The 20177-nt window shown below is 46.1% G+C and overlaps 2 protein-coding genes and 1 long non-coding RNA gene across 4 annotated transcripts; 2 read left to right on the top strand and 1 right to left on the bottom strand.

Moving 5' to 3' along the window:
• The first annotated feature begins 495 nt into the window (after positions 1-495).
• LOC102091753 (cytochrome P450 2J4) lies at positions 496-11010 on the top strand. Of its 2 annotated transcripts, none has more exons than XM_005506615.3 (9): positions 496-804; positions 1841-2003; positions 2518-2667; positions 4141-4301; positions 5822-5995; positions 6226-6367; positions 7014-7201; positions 8292-8433; positions 10042-11010. In XM_005506615.3, exons 1-9 carry the CDS (start codon positions 634-636, stop codon positions 10251-10253), a joined length of 1503 nt encoding a protein of 500 aa, XP_005506672.2. In that variant the 5' UTR covers positions 496-633; the 3' UTR covers positions 10254-11010. The 2 variants fall into 2 exon arrangements, with proteins under 2 accessions (XP_005506672.2, XP_064929739.1); XM_065073667.1 differs by having other exon boundaries at positions 4102-4301; positions 10042-10253.
• LOC110356760 (uncharacterized) lies at positions 9309-13277 on the bottom strand. Its single transcript, XR_010474629.1, has 3 exons — positions 13171-13277; positions 12584-12947; positions 9309-11815 (listed from the first exon to the last, which is right to left on the bottom strand). It is a non-coding gene; the product is annotated as an uncharacterized LOC110356760 (long non-coding RNA).
• Positions 13278-14708: 1431 nt separating this feature from the next.
• On the top strand, positions 14709-19886 carry LOC102095575 (platelet glycoprotein Ib alpha chain). Its single transcript, XM_021293160.2, has 2 exons — positions 14709-14972; positions 16511-19886. The coding sequence occupies exons 1-2, from the start codon at positions 14890-14892 to the stop codon at positions 19239-19241; spliced, it is 2814 nt and encodes a 937-aa protein (XP_021148835.2). The 5' UTR covers positions 14709-14889; the 3' UTR covers positions 19242-19886.
• The last annotated feature ends 291 nt before the right edge of the window (positions 19887-20177 follow it).

Below are 20177 nucleotides of genomic sequence, written 5' to 3'. Positions count from 1 at the left end.
AAAACAACAGGGTTACAGAGCATAAATTAATAATCAGTGGCACTCAGATTTTTAAAAAGGATTTAATAAAATAATTTTTTGTTTTAAAAGTTATATTCTAACACTTAAATTACACCTTTAAAGACATTAATTTAGCTTTATACTTCAAGAATTAAATTATTTTTCATCAACAAGACCATCTCCAACAGAAAGGATATTTCTTTTTCTATAAAAAGAAACACCACAATAATTTAGTATTTCAGAAAGGTAAGAAGTGATGCACCCTGAGTATTTTCACATTTAACCACAGGAAACTGCATGAGGTGTCACCATTATGCGAGACACTTGATATCCTTGGATAACTGATCAATAATTGGCATTTAGACTCAGTATCGATACTAAGAAGGAAACAAAATTCTAAATGGAAAAAGAGACAGACCACAATTAGAGATCAGAAAGGAGAGGAGGTGTGGCTTGGCCAACCCCCCCGAGCACGTATTTGAGTTTTCTGAGCACTCCAGCTTGGGAAACTGGAGATGATCACGGGGAGATGGGTGAATCAGACACACATTGTTCAGGAAGAGTTTGACTGCTGTGGAAGCAAACTCACCTGCCCAACTCCAAACCAACACGAGCAGCTGCAGTTTGGGTGAGATGGTGGGGACTGCGGGGTGTCTCCTGGCTCTGCTGGCGGCTCTGCTGGCCTGGCAGCTCCTCAGGCTGCAGCGGCTGCGCTGCCGCCTGCCCCCCGGGCCAGCTCCTCTCCCCGTCGTCGGGAATCTGTGGCTGCTGCGCTTCAAACTTCGTCGAGAAACTCTCACTAAGGTATTACTTTATCTCTGTAGTTGAAAATCGCTCTGAATCTAGTTTAAACTGTACATTGCATAGGAACAGTCTAAATTTGGAATTTTTTAATTTCTTTTTAAAACCTCAAGCTTGATTATCAGTCAATTTCAAAGAATCCAGGGACTCTGCATTATGAAAATTATTGCATAGTAATAAACACCATAATCGCTTTACTCCTTGCTGTTTTCTTTCTCTTTTGGATACAACTAACATGGTGCATAACTTTACCACAAATACTGCGCGATATTCCACTCACAGTTTCATTCTCTATTTCTGTGCTGGTATCCAGCCCTGTGAACCACCCCAGGAGAAGTTTCTTTACCTGACACCAGTGTCACTGGAACATCTCCAGGGCACCAGTGGTCTGATCTCCATTAGAAGACCAAACATCTGCTCTAAACTGTCTCTTCTTTGTACAGCAAAAAGATTTCATCTGCAGTAAACAGATCATTACCAAAACAAAGCAGGAGAATCTGGCTGCTATTATTCTGACAGCATGATGCCCTCATAAACCTATAAAAACTAATTTTAAAAGGAGCTTTTTTCAAGCTATTTTAAGGAAAAATACGAGCATGATCGGAGGAAGGGCAATAGAGAAAAATAAGAAAAATTGCATGGAAGCTATAGGAGAGAATGCAAACACATTTCTTTGCCTTCTTCAGAAGTCAGAGGCAAGAAAATACAACAACTTTGGTTCATTAATAAAGCAAACAGAATAGCTCAGGAATTTTGCCTGCGTTCATTCGCTCTTTGATTCTGAGCTGATAGAGAAGGCCTCGGTTCCTGTGACATTTTCAGAGGTGGTTTTCTGAGACGTGTCCTTAGTGTCTATTCCACACAGTGTCTATTCCTCTGTCCCCAAAGCACGTTACAGCAGAAGGCTACAGTTTTCCGAAATTCAACTGGATATCAGCAAACGAGTTTAGTTACACCTACAGAAAACTCTTAAAATTAGTATTGAAGTGTATGCATTCCCTGGTTTACATTTCTCAATTTGCTGTTATTAACTCTTCAGTTAACCAGCATCTACGGAAACATCTACACGTTGTGGATGGGACAGACGCCCCTGGTTGTACTGAACGGATACCGGGCAGTAAGAGACGGCATCGTCACCCACGCGGAGGAAGTTTCTGGAAGACCCCTTACCCCGTTCTACAGGGATATGATGGGCGAGAAAGGTACAGGATTTTACATAATACTGAAATATTAACAAGATTTAAAGAAGAAAGACACTTTCCTATATATACACACATGAATTACTGGTATACGAGTGCACCACTGGGCTTACATTGCACAAAGGTTCCATGTTCAGGCAAAAAAAAAATAAGAAATTAGGTTCTTATAAAGCATACTACTGACTTTTTTTCTTCCCAATAGATTCAAAGGAATATTTGCCCAGAAGAGCTGCTCTTTAGTTCTATCACTAAACCTGATCACTGCTCGTGTAGAAGAGATGTACAGCTAAAGCTGCTCTGTCCTTACCAAACCCACCACTCAGTTTCCAGGGTCACATTTACAAGCAGCGATAGAGCTGGAGCCATAAAAACCTCCCGCACAGACCAGGAGTCAGTACCTGAAATCACGGGATCTTCTTTGCTAGTGCAATGTAACCCAATGTAAATTGAATTTTGCCCCCTGCAGGGCAAGGATTTCCCTTCCCAGCAAGGAAATGAACGTTTCTGTGTCCTGCAGGTATTTTTCTGACAAGCGGGCACACCTGGAGGCAGCAGAGACGCTTTGCTATGAGGGTTTTAAGAAGCCTGGCGCTCGGGCAGAACAATTTGGAGCATCGAATTCAAACAGAGGCCGGTCACCTTGTGGACGCCTTTGCAAACACTAAAGGTAAATTCACTGCAAGAATAACACCTAGAGCTTGTCCTGAAATGGAGTAGATTATGGGAGTCAAAGTTTCACAATACATTTTTACAAGTAACATAGATATTTTCCATATTAGTAGGACTTCTACTGGCTTCTTAATTGCATTCTTCACAAAAGATGTTTTGTCTGCACAGCTGGCAATATAAAATTGTTTTTTTTTTTAATAAAGATTGTAAAAATTGTTTTTATTATCAACACGGTCTTGGGGACAGCTGGTAATAATTATGATATTCAAAGAGTATAGAAAAACCCCATGTTGTTCTCCATAAAATACACAATTTGTGACCTGCTGCGAGTCGTTCTGGCACAGCAGGTCTTTAGGATTTGGCAGAGGAAGAGCCCCGGCACAAGGAATGTATCATTCCATTGCCCAGCAGAACTTCTTATGCTTTGGATGAAATAGAGACCAACAGAATTTTAGCAAGATGCCAAAATAAAGCAATTAAATATAGATATTCCAAACAGCCAAATCACTCACCAGCATGGCGTTCCGTACCGATGTGAAAACACGGAGGAGGTGCCCAAGGTCTCCGTCTGGTTCTCCTACACCAGACACAGCAAAGGCGCCCGTCCCTCTTCTGAGAGCAGCCCATTCGGATCTTTAACTGTGAGAGATGAACAAACTACCGACCCCAAGCCCCTGTACAGCCCCAATCCTCACCTTCCGTGCAATCCTGCCTCAGCTTTTACCTCAGTAACAGTCTTTACTCTTTCCAAGAATGACTGCAAACATCGGACTGAAGTCAGAGATGCGCAATCCACCATTTTCCATAGCAGTGTAACTCAATGGTTGCCATTGCCATGGAAATGTCTACTTAATGTTTTCTGGATGGAACCCTTTTTAATGGCAGCTGCTTTCCATTCCATTATGTGAATTTTGTCTTTTCAGCCTGTGGGGGAAATATATATATACATATATATATATATATACCCCCCCACACACATATATAAATACATATTTGAATTGTTAAGTTGTACTTGAAAACAAAAAGGAGATAAACATTTAGAAGCTGTAATTTCTTAGTCACGTTGAAATCACTTTTTATTAAAGGATTGTTTGTTTTGTTTTTTTAATTGCCAAGCTGCAATATCTGCCTTAGGATTCGAAGGCGTATGTTCTAATTAATTGCTTGTGTGTTCATGCAATCCAAACCACACATCAAAGACAGCAAAGAGGCCTAATGTTTATCTTCTCACAACTGATAATCGTTGTATTTTACAAGAGTAAAAAGCAGATGGAAAATAAAGATACCCTGCACTTAAAATCCATAGTCAATATGTATTGAACTACAGTTTACTTGTGTGAAATTTATCTAGAAGTAGTCTGGTCTTCTATTATTTTTACCATTAAAAAACAAATAAAAGAAGTCTTCCTTTTCCCCATTTTTCTCACTGCAGCCTATTCAGAAACACTCACAGCACCTCCTGTACCCACAGGTAAACCTTTCGACCCCCACGCCTGCATTGTCCACGCTATCGCAAATATAATTTGTGCTGTTGTTTTCGGTCATCGCTTCTCCAGCGAGGACGAATCTTTCGTCAGGCTTATCAAAGCTGTTCACGTCGTGATCTACTTTCAAGCGACTATCTGGGGCAGGGTAAGAATCTGATTTTCTTATTCATTAAAACGCATTTGCACTTGACAAGTCAAAACAAACCAACTAAAAGTCAATGATGATTATTCCCAGACATTGCCACACCATTATTCTGTGAGCCACTGGGCAGTAATAAGTTAATACATACCTTGTTTATGTTATTACTGCCTTATATTCCTTACTTATGTCAGTATAAGTTGTGTGTCCTAAAATTTAAATTCTAGATTATCACAGTTTTTCAGATTTCCAAAGTACATAATGTATTTCAAATGAGTCACCATTTGCAGAGTAACGTGTATGAAAGATTCTTAAATCTTAAAATGAAATCAACTTTTAAAATTTTTCATTTAGTCTTGAGAATGCAGAAGAGTAGTTAATGAGAACAAAACCTTCAAAGTCCTACTCTCTTGAGAAGAGATCTTGCTTCTCATGTAACTCATATCAACACCAAGGTCTGAGAACTTCCCATAAGATACAGGTGACCATGTCATCACGTCAAGAAGGATATTTTTACGTTCTTGAAAACCTAGCGATTGCTTATGGTGTGCAGATTCTGGCACACTGGTGTTCGGTAACACCATCAGGTTCTCCAGCACTTGCATACAGAGATGCCTTAAAAAAAACCATATCAGAGTAAAAAAAATCAAGGTTGAGAAAACGTGCTTGTGAGCCAGATTCAGCCCTCAGTTCCTCCAATTCACCCATTTTCGGAAGCCCCTGTTGCGTTATTAGGTATGCATCCAAAAAGTAAAATACAATCAGTCTCCTGCTCTCCTGTGACCTGATAACCACTATGAGCCCATGTTGACACTTTGGGCAGCTGATGGGGATGGAGAAGTCTGCACTGGCCCACAGATTCCTAATCACAAGCCATAAATAAAACAAGGGCTCTGCCAGCAGATCTAGAGACTGAGGTCCATCCGCAAAGCATACTCAGCACAAAGAAATGAAGATAATTCTTTTTCCCCTCAACAAACACACACGGAGGAAAGCCTTCAGAGACTGAGAGGCCAAATCAGCTTCTACACCTGGTCAGCCGTCAGCCTGTCCATTGAGGAGCGAAACTGTGGTTATTGAACACTGACAATTCGATCAGAGCAATTTAGACTGCTGCATGTTACTAACAGCTCATTAAGAAACAGCAAACAAGTTTGCCTCAATGCCAGTTCACTTAGAGGGCAATGCAAGGGTTTCATAATCCCTCTTAGAAAAGCAGAACAATTTACACTGGAAGGGATCTCTGCATGTCAGCTAGTCCAGCTCCGTGCTCAAAGCAGGCCTAATTAGATCAGGTTGTTTAGGGACTTGACTGGTCAAGTATTGAAGCTCCGAGGATGGAGGTTTCACACAGGCCCCTGGGAAACCTGTTAGCAGTATTTAATCTGTCTCTGACTTGTGCCTATTGCCCCTCATTCTAATTAGGAGCCCATAATTGCAGTGACTTCGCAGACTTAGTAGGAAATCAGAATTGGGTTCTCAATTTAAAGGAGCTCATGTTTCTACTCTTTTGTTTAAAATCACAGATGTACGATGCTTTCCCGTGGCTCATGCGCCGGCTCCCAGGACCTCATCAGGAGGTGTTTGCACACAACGACTTCATGCACAATTTAGTTAGGAAGGAGGTCCAGACTCATGAGAGACGTAAGGCAGATGATCCACAGGATCTCATTGACTTCTACCTAGCTCAAATAACAGAAGTAAGTATCTGTTTGTCACAGTTTCCCTTCCCTGGCCTCAATGCCTACTACAAATACTTGCTGTTCAAGTAACCACTATGGGCATTTTAGATGCATACTTTGTTTAGCGCCAAAGATTTTTGTTTTGGTGAGCGGCTCACTGTTTTCACCAAATAATGACAATTACTACATGACCCATGAAATGTCTGGCATTATCCACTTCATAGTCTTCTTGTGAATATACCCTACAGACCAAAGATGACCCTACTTCTACATTTAATAAAGACAATATGGTCCAGACTGTGGTTGATCTTTTGCTGGGAGGGACAGAAACAACAAGCACCACGCTCCTCTGGGCACTGCTCTATATGGTACAATACCCAGAAATACAAGGTGAGCAAAAGCATTATCAGAGAGAACTGCATTCAACATCACAGCACAATGAACATCGTTGAAGTGTAAGGATTAGCTCAATCACTTGCAATACATCAAAATAACCCTTAATGGTAAATATGAATGGTGGTACATCAACAACTGAGATCTAGAAAGTTTAATTGATAAAACGAACATGCTTTCCCTGCCAGTTCACCAAGAAGCAGCACCAGCACTGGTTTCTCTCACTAGAAGGGGCTGGCAAAGACAGATTAACAAGCTAAAGATATTCCATACGCAACCTAGTCTCTTATCAACCTTCAAAGTGCAAAAGCTTTAAAAACGTACCTGGTCTGATGTGTACTCATAAATGTAACAGAAATTACACCTGTAATTTCAAATTTTAATCCTTTTTTTGAAGCATAGAACTGCACTATCCCCATCACTGAGTGGGATGTGCCTGAAGTGAGAGACCATCTGGTGCTTTGGGGATATGCACCTTCTTGATGAACTGAAACCAACACAGCAGTCACACCACATGCCAAGGCATTTCATAGCAACGTAGTTTCTTTTTTTTTGCCTGGTCTTGGACCATACTCATATAGAAATTTGTTGGGGAAAAAAAAGGGAGGAGTAAAAACGTTAGAATATTTTCATTTCTCTGCAGAAAAGGTCCACAGAGAGATAGAGGCTGTTCTGGAACCCTCCCATCCCATCAGCTACGCAGACCGTAAAAAGCTGCCCTATACAAACGCTGTGATTCATGAGGCTTTGCGCTACAGCAACGTCACTTCTGTTGGGGTCCCTCGACAATGCGTGAGGAATGCAACTTTGCTGGGTTTTCACATTAAAAAGGTACAGAGAACACCTCCATGATTCTTTAAGCTCTGAGTTATTAATATTTAGTATTTCTATGGCATTAGTGTCTAGAGTTCCTGACTTTGCACAGAGATCTCGTGGTAGCCTGTCACAGACATGAAGCAAAGCACCGAGTGTTAGCTGGTGCAAAAGGAAGCTTGGGAGAACACAAACAGCACAAATAGCAAAAAAACACATAGGGAAAACCAAAGTCTTTCTTCCCACAAGGCAAACATGGCTCATGTCTGGGAATCAAAGCAGAACATGTTCAGAGGAGTGAAGAAGAAATGAGGTTTAAGGGTTGTCAAGCCAGCAAACTTGCACACATGGGGAACAGCCTGGAGCAACCTCTGGTGATCCCTGACAAAAACACAAACCCCACAGGCTTAAGGTCATGGCGGCTCAGTACAGTCACAGACCTGACAGTCACATTGGCCCTGTTTCCCCCCAAAATAAGACAGGGTCTTATATTAAGTTTTGCTCCAAAACTTATTACTTTTTTACATGTATAGGTGCCTGGACACTATTTAAATTGACTTTTTTACTCAAGTATAACTCAGGCTTATTTTTGGAGTAGGACTTATATTTTGGGCATCCTCAGAAATCCTGAAAAATCATGCTAGGGCCTATTTTTAGGGTAGGTCTTATTATCGGGAAAACAGGGTAGAAATGCCCCAAATATACTAAGCATAAAATTGATTTGATGGAAAAAAAGATTCAGTGAAGAGTACCAAAAAAATCCCCAAAAAACCACACACACACACAAAATAACCCCAACAACCAAAAATAACAAGAAGGACTGTGTTATGATTAGCCTGGCTAGTATGTGAAACAATCCAAACTCCACTCCAGCTTAGAGATGAAGACCCTTCAGTAGTCCTGACAGAAGAGAGCTAAGCCAAAGGCAAACGTGCAATGTGCTGTGACAAAGAGAAGATACAAAGGCTTGTCACGCCTGGGTGTGCACAGGAGAAGACCGAGTTGAATCCAAACACAGGCATAGGATGGTATATTATCTAGTATGGAGAAGGAATGTCCAAAAAAAGAATCGATCATGCATGTAAAATATAATCTCCGTTTCTTGCAGGGCACGCTTGTTCTGCCCAACCTGCACTCTGTGGTGTGTGACTCTGAGCACTGGGCCACCCCCGGGAAGTTCAACCCGAATCATTTCCTGGATCTAGACGGCAACTTTGTGAACAAAGAGGCGTTCTTACCTTTCTCTGCAGGTGATGCCCCGATGTTTGAATATTCCTGTTCACTGTGTCTGGCGGCGAGACTAGACACACCTTTTCTAAATCCTAAAGTTTTTTAAAAAGTGTTTTTATAAAAATGTACTTGTCACAAAGATTTAAAGTGAGGTGTTCTACTCTAAGAGCCACAAATATTGTCTTGCATTTTATATTTCTTAGACATGCAAACAGAGGATGAGTATGGCTAAGAGGCATGTTGCTCTCTCCTTGCTACACGTACAGTTCCTGCTATAAGGGCATCCGAGCTCACTAGTCCCTAATGTATTAAATCCTGATAACACCCTTAAATCAGAAAATCTGTTTATTCTCAACTTACAAACTGGGAACACAGAGACAAAAGTTTTGTCAAAATACACAAAGAAAATCTGTGATAAAAGCAGGAAACCAAACCTCAGTCTCCCAAATCCTATAGGTAATAGTCCAGCAACAGGTTCTCTTGTATCTCCAGAAAACTAAGTAAATTCCAGTCTTTTCAGCACAATATTATTAGATATATTAATTTTTATTATATATATAGAATAATACATAATATATAATAGTATATATTATATTATAAAATTATATATTATTAATATATATTATTAATACATATATATTAAAACAAAATTCTAAGTTCAAAAGCATAGTACACTGTACAACTTACCTGATTTACAATGCAAAATGCAGTGATACAAAGACACAGCAGGAAAAAAAACAAGTGAAAAGCAGTAGAAAACGTAACTTGGAGATTCTCTAGGTACCAGTTTCCCCAATGATCAGATTATGAAGGAAAGCAGCACAAACCAGGAAGCTGGCACTATTTACTGAGAATTAAAACGTATAGTTAATTAATAAAAACACTGGAAAATGGATGAGTGTGGGGTTTTTTTATGACCGATAGTGTACATTTGTTGTAGATAAAAAGAAAATAGTATACTAAGTAACATACAAAGCAGTCAGGTCAAAACCAGTAAATGCAGATTTTAAAACCGTTTGCCCAAATTGTCTGGAAATTCCCAAATCATATTTGCAAAACAGGTACTTAGCGTCTTCTTTCTTCACCAAGCGTCCACTAATTTACATGAATCAACAACTAATTTAGGCTACTGCTTCAACCCAGGCATTGAACATTTTTTAACTTGCTCTGGTTGTTTTCTGTTTATATGATCTGAGCATTTACATTTACGCGCCTGGACGTGTTCCTGTGTGACCTCACCCAGGCGTTCCTGCTCCAGCAGGGGATTGGACTAGATGATCTTTTGAGGTCCCTTCCAATCCCAAACATACTGTGATACTGTGACATCTCCAGAACGTGACACACAGAACAAGAACAAAAATGAAAAGAAAGAATCTCATATGCGCTCCAGGGAAAGTGGGGGAAAAAACCCCACAACCAACCAACCCCAACAGTAGACATAATTAGAAGTATACGGATTCTCAGTTAAAGAAATGCTTCCCCTACCTCCAAAGGCACCTTCTGTCCTTGCAGGAGGAAATGAGAAATAATTACCTTACAGTAACAGAATTGATGGAACTCAGTAGAATTTTGTTTGAAGTTACTTTTCAGAACTTGGCTTTATACAACGTCTCCCTTTTCTTCTGCAGGCCACCGCGTGTGTCTGGGGGAGCAGATGGCGCGGGTCGAACTGTTCATCTTCTTTACCAACCTGCTTCGGGCATTCACGTTCCAGCTCCCCGAAGGAGCGAAGGAAATCGGTCTGGATTATGTTTTGGGTGCAATACTGCAGCCACATCCATATCAACTCTGTGCTGTGCCACGCCAGTCTGCAACTCACTGCAGGGCAGGGGGGCTTTGACTAGTCAGTAATTGCAGATATTTGAAAAACACGTATCACTGTCTTAATTGCATTCAAATATAGGTAGCTCAGTGTAGCAAATTAACGTAGCGTGCTTTGATTTAGGAGGTCTGACCTCATACAGTTGAGCTTTTTAAAATTAAAATAGGTGTCCTTGCAAAAGCTCATATCATCACATCTTAGGCACATACATAATAATATGTTCCATATTTTCACACTCAGAGGATTTAGGATTTTAGAGAAGTAATCTGTATCAAGCAAAAGTTTCCTGCATATTCGCTCGGTCAGGTATCACACTCTTCAAATGGCACAACTGTTCCAAAGTCCAAATTAAAGTCCAAATTAAAAAAATTCCTCTGTGTTCACAGAAGGTCTTTTCTTACATCCTTTGGAGAAGGTACCAAGGTATATGCAGTTTTAACTCCTATTCCTTTCACAGTCCCTTGAAGAATTATATATTGCAGTACAGACTTTTACACATGCATTAATTATTACATAATGAGGCCTCTTATAGTCCATTTAGAAATCCTGACACCTTTTTTCTTTACTCCCTCCCTATCTGTTCCTGTTTTATCACAACTCTTGGACCCAGGTGCTTTCACAAACCTTTCCTTTTTCTGCTTTGAAGCATCATTATAATAATCAAATAATTTCCTATTTGAAGGGAAAGGAACAGCCTTTCAAGAAAAGTAGAAAATAAATGAATATGCCAACATTTGTTAAAACAGGCACAATACAGATTTATCACTCAGTGTTTCCTCTTGTTGTGTCATCATTCCACACTGCGCAAACAGAGCAGCACGTCCTTCAACAACTTCAGCAAATCAAGAGCCTGCCCTACCTGATGCAGCAGAGCAGAAGAAATCAAGACTATACTAGAATGATCAGGCAAAATAGAACAGTAAGACTCTACAGAAACAAACAAGAAAAGCACCTTTCAAACTTACAGAGAAGCTTTAACGTGCCATTGCTGCTTCACTATTTCTGCTCCACAGATCTACAGCTGAATAAATCTCTTCATATTTAAAGTCTCATTCTGCCCTCTGCTGGCAACCACAACCAACTCCAAGGAGAGCTACAGCCAAATCCTGCACGATCGTTGAAGGTCTGTGTGCCAGGGAATAGGAGAGCTCCAGAGACCTCTCCCAAAATCAGGGAATTTTTACCTTCTGGACATTTCAGAACCAGCCTAAGCAAGCAGTAACCAATTACTGCCTTATGGCTATTTTTGCAGGTACTTTATGTGAGGTAAATCCAGTTCCCACATGGATTTTAGTACATAAATGTCACCACCAGATGCGACCTTAGCAGAGGCACCAATAAGTGCAAGAAACATAATTCACCAGCTCCTTGCCAGACATTTGATCAGCTGTGACAGAGAGAACTGATGCCACTCACATGGCACTGCACGTCCCGAGTTACAAAAAACCTCCAAAATTAGCACAGGCAAATAAAAATAAATCACTTGGTAGCAAAAGAGGTGATTTTAAACGCAAGGTCCTAAACAATTAAACAGATCTGAAAGTCAGTCTTTAAAATGGTTCTTCTCTCATCTGTAACCACTGCAAGAGATGAAAAGTAATGGATCAGCCCTCAGTAATAATCAAGGTGTAAGGTACAAAAGCAGAAAGTTCCACACTGGGCTACCTCAGGTCATTTGTTTGACAATTCTGTCTGAAAACCAACAGCTCTACCACTGCTTTACAGCCAGCCCCAGATTTACCTCTAAAGACATCATATTATTTTCTCCATTACATTTTATAGCCTTTTTCTCCCCTCCATGCAAAGGCAGTATCATAAATACTTCACTTTAAATGAATGTACTGAAAAAATGTATTCTAAACCTTTTCATTTGCTCTGAAACCCAGCTGTAAGTTGAAAAGCAATACAAGTCATATGACAAGTTATAACCTTGAAATTTTTTTTTAATCAAAGAAATGAACTGAAAAAAAAGCAGTATCCTCTGAAAAACTCTAAAATAGGGTTATTTGTTTTCAATAAAGTTAGGGAATATAGCTAAAAATTTCAGAATAACATAATGCTGTTCTTTTTTTTTTTTAATTTGGTTTGCATAACGAAACATATTTATAACAAAATATCTGAATTTCAAGCAGTACCTTGAAATGGAAAAGTTCTACATCGGGATTTAAATCAAACCTACTTAAAAACTGTCACACAGATACCGTTAACACCAACATACATTGATTTTATCACTTCTGCGTTTCTAAACAACAAAACCACTCAGAAGCAGTCCTGCAGTGCTAACTGCCATTTGCCGCCTTAAAGTCCCGTTCTGCCAAAATCACAGTCTTTCGTACCTTAACACTCACCTTCGGTCTCAGCCAAGATATCTGGCCTCTGAACTGGGCAAGTGGGGTGCAACAGTCAAAGAACAGAGAGGTGTCGCTGGCGGGAAACGCGGGGTCTGTGTAAAGGTCTCTCTTCACCACGACGGGCTTTGTCTCTCCCAGCATTTTCAGCACAAGCCGCGGCAGCTGCACCGGCCTTTCCCACGACTCTGTCCGCGCAGCAGCGGAACCGCAGGAGCGTCACTCGGGAGCTGCAGCTGAGGCACCAGCAGCCGGGAGATCGACCCGGGAGCACAAAAGCTCCTCCCTCTGCCCACGGAGCAGCCTGACCCACGGCATCGCCGGCTGCTGGCAGCACCTGCGACCGCCCTGGGGGTTCCCGGCTCTGCTGGGAGAGAGCGAGGGGCTCAGAGACACCGACCCCCGGCAGCGCACGGAGCCCCTTCCCCGCCACACAGGCCCCGCCACCGCCACCCTTTCCTCACACCCACCTCCAACCGGGCGCCCTCGGTGCACACCCCCCACCCTGACACCCTTCGTGCCCCAACCAGCCACCCCACAGACGCGCCCCCACACCCGCTCCCTCCCGGCCCCGGCCGCCTCCTCACCGCGGGTGCCGCCCCGCAGCCATGCCCGGCGCGGCCGTTGCCCCGGTAACGCGACCATGCTCTCCCCGCCCCTTCAGGAAACGGACTGGGTTGCTGGCCAATGAGATGGCGGCAGACAGGCACGTGCTTCTCGCACCACCAATCGGCCGCCGGGGTCCGCAGAGCGGGGCGGGGCCAGGTCCCAGTGTCCCCCGCGGCTGTGGCCGCGCGGGGGGGGCGGGCGTTCCTTGTGTCCGGAGTGACGGGAGCCGGGTCGGGGATCCCCGGGCACTGCGGGTTCCCGAGCACGGGCGGGATCCCGCACCAGGAACAGCTGGAGAGACGGGAAACTCTCCTGCGCGGAGCTGCAGGAGGAGGGAGGCGCGATGGTCACCCGAGCAGCTCTGAGAGGCTGAGGGAAACAAACCCAAACTCTATTGTCATGCAGAGTGTGACACAGAAATTGTTGATCTTCACAAAGCGGTTTCCTGAGATGATGGCAAAGATCACATTTTCAAATCGTTTATCAGTAAATATTTGTCCAAGGGCTGAACTGACAAATACATCAGTTGTCATCATCTGACAGCTGCCACTGCCTGGCCAAACAGAAATGATAAAGACATGGCGTTGTGTTGTGTTCGCTGCGTGTTGTGTCACCCCCGTGGCCACCCTGCCACCTGTCCCGCACCAGCGACCACCACCCATCTGTGGCCATGGTGTAGAGGACGCTGACGGGGCCACCTCCAAGCCCGGCAGCAGCTCCCCAGCCCTGGCACGGCTGCCACCCCGCGGGGTGTGCATTGTCCGAGACCCAGGGAGGCTGGTGTCACTGCTGCTGCAAGCCCTGTCCCCTCGTACACCCCGGCCCTGCCTCCGGGTGGCCTGGTACTGAGCGAGGATGCACACAGGGCAGCGTCTGGAAAGGGGTAATGCTGTTGAACAAGGTGCGGTAGTTTGGATTGTTTGGATTGTTTGCCGGGAAAGCCCAGGAGCACAAACTGAACCATAGTAAGAGCAGGTGAAAACTGAACAAGAAATGCTGAAATGCAACTAGGGCAATTATTCAGTGGGAAGCAGTGGATGCCTTGTCGTTTTAAGTCTTTGCATCAGAGTTTCTTCCCAAAAAATGCCCCGCACCGGCCAGGAGCCCTGGGAGTCACCATGGGAGTGTCTTTGGCTCGTGTTAGCCTGGAGGGGAGCGCGACTCTCAGCCCCAGCCCTGTGGCCAGTGAGGTGTGGGGCTACACACCGAGCCCACAGCCTGGGTGTCAGCCTATCTGTCCAGCCACAGACTCCACTGTTATTAAACCAATACCTTCAGAGCAGCACCTTTAGTGACATGAGCCAGTTCCTGAGGAAGGAAACAGCTGGATATTTTTAACAGGAAAAACTTCAAATCGGAAAACCTTTCTGTTGTGTTGGTGGGGGTGATGCATGTGAAGTTGGTGGGTCACACTGGTGGAGATATGGGACTGCAGAGGCCATCAGCTACAGAACAGGCTGGCCTGGAGATCTTCAGGTTTCCCTGGATGCGAGTAGTCAAGTGGTGCCAGCAGATAACGCCTGGGGAGTACGTGCCTGTGTCCTTCAGAGGGGTTTCTGTGACAGTCTCCCATGCTGGGGACACGGCTCCGCTGCCCGATCCCCAGCTGTCCCTTATCTCCCCATGCAGACCTGCGCCCCGACAGCATGCGTAACCAAGCCGCGCACGTGGGCCATGGATAAAGAGCTGGCCAGGTGATGGGACTCCAGTCTGGTGGCCTCCCTCCCTGTGCAGCGTGGCTTGCTCTGGCAGCTGGACTCGTTCACAAGTGCTTGGCCACGTGAGTGTTGCAAAATGCTTTTTTTTTGCTCTTTGAAATGAGTCGGGAGGGGCAGCTGTGGGAGTTATTCATGGTTTCCTTGCAGCAAAGGGCACGAGAGACTGCAGCAGCTGAGCTGGGGCTGTCCCTCTGTGTCCCTGCACTCCTGGGTGTGGGACAAGCAGGGTACCGTGCTGAGGTTCGTGGCAGTAAGATGGACTGAGAGAGGGTTTTAAAAGAGCTTTGCAGTTTGGAACTGTTTATTTTCATCCCCATTCACTCAATCCAGCTGCTCCCACCTGTGCATTTAACCCTTTGTATTGCACCTGCAGGTGAAGTGAAATGGGTGCTTTTGCACCCACAGCCCAGCTCCTGCACCCAGTTGTCCCTGGGGAGGGGATGGGCAGGGACCAGCAGTGGCTTCTGCCCTGGGGATCTGTGTGGGACAGCTGCCGCATACCTCACCTCCCACTGGTTTATCTTCAAACCCAGTGGCTTTCAGCCTCCTGCATTTGCTGACCTCTGAACATTTTAAGAAAATAACTTTCCATAGCAAATTTACCCTCCCAGCTAAGTTTTTTGCATGGTCAGCTTTGATGAACACCCAAAAAGCAACCTACAGCCCTTTCCCCTGCTCCCACCCAGGGCTGTGAATCACAAGCTGGAAACCACTGTCCTGTTATGGTGCTCACAGCCGTTAAACACCAGCTAATATGTTAGTTGGGTGTTTCCGAATGACATGATGGAAGTGGTGGGCTGCTGGTGGGTGTGTGTCAGTGACTTCACCTCCTAAGTGCAGGTCACAGCTCTAAACATTACCTATTAAACAGTTAAACTGTCGGCATCTCATAGTCTTTTAATGAGCCTCACCCTAAAGCTTGGCTGCTGCTCAGAGTCAACCATTTCTGTCTGACAAAGCTGCATAACTAAGGCCAAAATCAGCAAGAATCTCAAAAATGAGATACTTAGAAGCCGTGTTTTAAATAGCCCTCTTGAACTGAGAGAAACACCAAGGAAATAGCAAGTCCATGCAGCACAACGTGGAAATTCTGAATAAACAGGGTCATCTGGTCTTGGCTGGCTCCTGGGACCCTTGCTGAGCTGTCATTAGCAAGCACAGAGCTGTTTACTTCTGTTGTTGCATAAACGGGCTGTTGTCCTGCTGAGGAACTGGACCCACTGGGGCAGCGCTAATGGGCAGCAGCACTTTGCCTTCTTCACCCAGTCAGATGCCAAACCTGCAGCCCAAACATGGGAGAAGCGGGGCCAGAGAACAGACCATCCAGCCCTTGCTCATCCTGGGGCATCTTCCAGTGCTAAGCCATGAGCTCACTTGCTCTCCCTTCCTCTCCACCCCTTGATACCAATGGCAGTGAACTCTTGTAAATGCAGAGTATGTTGGCTTGTACCATCTCTCTCTATCTCATAAAATGAATTATGATACGTGAATAGAAGAGTCCTGAGAGCTAAATGAAGTGTGGTACCACAGTTCATGAGCTGTGGACAGAGATATTTTTGTTCTTCATAACTGATTTTTGAAACTTTTTTTTTTTTTTTAGGACAATGTACCAACATTTCCTTTTCCTTTTCTTCCTCTCCTTCCATCCCCATAAATGCCTGGGTGAAGATCCATATGAAATGCCCAAAGACCACCAGGAAGTCTACAGAGGCACAAAAAATGACATAAAAGAGATCCCAAAGATTGCAAAGCCCTTCATTTCTGAGATGATCTTTGTACAAACCAGCATCACTACTATAAGGAAAGGTGCCTTCAGGTACATGCCCAACCTGGTCAAGATTTTGTTTATTGGCAACAAGATCAAGACAGTTGAACCTGGAGCCTTTGATAGTTTAGAGAAGCTGAGGGATTTGGAAATCTCTGGTGCGTCATTAGAAGAACTAGCTGTGGGCACTTTCCAAAACCTCCCAAGCTTGCAGAGGCTGGAGCTGAGAGACAGCCACCTCAGACACATCCCCAAAGGTCTGTTTGATGGGCTGGAGAATTTGGGAGAGCTCTCCCTGCACATCAATGCAATTTCTTCTCTTCCAGAAGGTGTTTTTGATTCTCTCGTCAATCTAACATTTTTGGACCTTTCTAGAAACAGGATCACAGCTCTTCCTGGGGGTGCCTTTAGCAAACTACCCCATCTGCAAGTCCTCCGGCTGTATGAGAATGAGCTGCAGGACCTACCAGCGACACTGCTAGATGGTCAGTCAGGACTGCTGGAGCTCAGCCTCCAGAGGAACAGGCTCAGGGCACTGCCACCCATGCTTCTGAGGAGCCTGCCTCACCTGGAGAAACTCCTCTTGGACAACAACCTCATCGGGACTCTCCCACTCCAGGGTTTTTTTGGTTTAAACAAATTGAAACTGCTGACTCTGGATTCAAACCACATTACAGAACTCCCGTGCTGCCTTTTTGATGCCATGCCACACCTGCGAGAGCTGGACCTGAGCAGGAACAGTTTGGCCACTCTTCCAGATGGCATCTTTGTCAACCTCACATCCCTTGGCAAACTCATCTTGTCCCACAACCAGCTAGCAGCCCTGCCAAGAGGAGCCTTCACTGGGCTCAGCAAGCTCTCTGTCCTCCAGCTAGACACAAATCAGCTGTCTGCTCTGGATGATGATGTCTTTTCTTCTCTCCCAAATCTGAAAACCCTCAGCCTTCGGAAGAACCAGCTGGAGCGTGTCCCCCAAGGGGTCCTGGACCCCCTGAAGAAACTCAACTCAGTGTATCTGAGTGAGAACCCATGGAGATGTGACTGCAACCTCTGCTACCTGCACAGCTGGATTCTGGGCAACAGTGAAAAAGTTAAATTGTCCACCCAAGTGTCATGCAAGAGTCCACCCCACCTGGCAGGACAAGCAGTGATATTGCTGAGGAATGACCACTTAATTTGCCCAGATACAATTCCTCTTTCTTCTTTTACCCCATCTCTGGCATTAACGTCCGCGTCACCACACGAGGTGTCAGCCTTGCTGCCAGCTGGAGCCTTGCCCACTGCAGCACCGACCACGCTGTCGTTGGCAGCCTTTCCTACCACGGCACTGCCAACCATGCTGTCACCTGTGCCTACCTTTGCCATGCTGCCAACTGTGCCAGTGGAGGCCTTTGTCACTGCTCCATTACCAACCGTGCCATCAAAGGCCTCCATCGCCACCCCATCACCAGCTGTGCTGCCCCAGACTTCCATCACCACACCATCATCAACTGTGCTGCTCAAGGCTTCCGTCAACACACCATCGTCAACTATACTGCCTGAGACCTCCATCACCACCATATCACCAACTGTTCTGCCCAAAACCTCCATTAGCACTGTGCTGCCTAAGTTCTCCATCACCACTCCCTCACAAATTTTTCCACCTGAAGCCTCCATCATCACCCCATCATCAGCTGTGCTGCCCAAGACCTCTGTCACCGCCCCGTCATTATCTGTGCTGCCAAAGGCCTCCATCACCACACCATCACCAACTGTGCTGCCTGAGTCCTCCATCACCACCCCATCACCACCTCTGCTGCCAAAGGCCTCCATCGTCACACCATCACCCACTGTGCCACAGGAGGCCTCCATACCAAGTGCAACTCCAGCCATGATAAACATACAGCCTCCTGGGGCCACCAGCCCAGAGCCTGCACTGTCAAGTCTAGCTTCTGTCACCACACTGGTGCCAACCAGCACGCTGGCAGCCACCACCGGGCAAGCATCTCCTGCTCTTCTGGTGCCCATGGAGAGGCCAGATGCTGTCCCACAGGGGACACCCAGCATCTCCCTTGTCTCAGGCAACCCCATGGCACTCTGGCCACCCTACAGGGCTTCTGCACCAGGGATGGTCTCACTGGCCTCACACTCGCCATCCCACCATGCTCCTGTGCCAGGTGGGGAGTTGGACCATGCCACTACATGGGGCTTGTCCACAGTTGGCACCCAGCCTGCTCCCACTGCCCCCCAACACATTCCCACCCCTGCAGGCACCATTCTGCTCCTGACAACCCCTGTCCCCCTGACACCAGACCATATGAGTCCCTGGCCGGTCCCCCCACCCCGTGGCCATCACGCCTGGGGCTTTGCACTGCAGCCCAGCCCACGGCACTGCCAGGTCCCCATGGCGCTGGGCCTGGCCGCGCTGGTGCTGCAGGTGGGCTGCACGCTGCTGTGGGGGCTGCTCACCCTTCTCCTTCACCAGGCCACCCGCCACCCAGCCCACGCCGTGCCACCGGTGAGGCTGCTGAGCCTCCAAGCCCTGGCTGCCCCGGAGCCCCTCCAGCAAGCCCAGGCGCTGCTTTGACTTTGCTGCCCCTGCACGACCCGGCAATGCCCATCATCCTCCTCTGGGCTCTGCAGCCGTGCCGGCCACGGGGTGCGTATGTCATGGGGTGCCGACTGTCCCCCAGGGTGGGTGTCCCAGCACCCAGGATGTTTTGGGGTGCCTCCCAGCGGCCCCTGGAGAAATCGTGAGCTTAGGGAGCCTATGCACCATGTCTGACGGGCCCTTCTGCCAAGCGACACTAGATGGCATCTCGAGACAGGCAGTGGCTGCCACCGCCTGCCCGGGGCCACCGGGAGCAGCGAGGGCGACCAGTAGCCCTGGAGGCATTGCACCTAGCCAGCTGGGGACCTCGTTGGACCTCGGGCATGGCCCGCACTCCTTGCTTGCAGGGTCTGGTCGGGGCTCCTGCCTGCATCTTCTCCCCGCCCCAGACAGGTACCTGCAGGTGCAAGCAGTCTTTGGGAAGGACATCCCAAGACATCCTGCCCCTCGCCCCGGCTTCTTCCCTGCGTCAGGAGACAGAATGTGTCAGTGTCCGTGTGTCCATCATAACACTCTGACCTCTTCCCCTCTCCTTCTCCCATTCCTCCTCACTGATATTAAAGCCTCCTCTGCATCTCTGCCGTGCACTGAAGGGCTGGTGAGAGGAGTATTTTTAACCCAGAGCTTCTCTCGTCGTGATGTCCTTTTGTTTGCTGGAGCGTTGGGGTCCCCAGTCAGTGCCAGGGCTGCACACTCTGCTAGCAGTGGGACAGGGAGACAACAGACATGCTTTCCTTCCCCCCTTAAATCTCACGTCCCCAAAACCTCCTTGCGACGCTGCCTGCCATGGCCTCTCCGCAATAGTGATGTCTGAGCATGGATGGCCTCTCATACCATAACTTCACCTGATGCTTAGCCCCGACTGCAGGCTGGGCACTGGCTCTTCGGAAGCTCTGGAGGAAAGGGGTAATA

Source organism: Columba livia, chromosome 9, assembly GCF_036013475.1.
Source record: "Columba livia isolate bColLiv1 breed racing homer chromosome 9, bColLiv1.pat.W.v2, whole genome shotgun sequence".
Lineage (NCBI taxonomy): Eukaryota > Metazoa > Chordata > Aves > Columbiformes > Columbidae > Columba > Columba livia.
The sequence above is the reverse complement of the archived record's forward strand: the minus strand, read 5'-3'. Positions and strand labels throughout refer to the sequence as shown.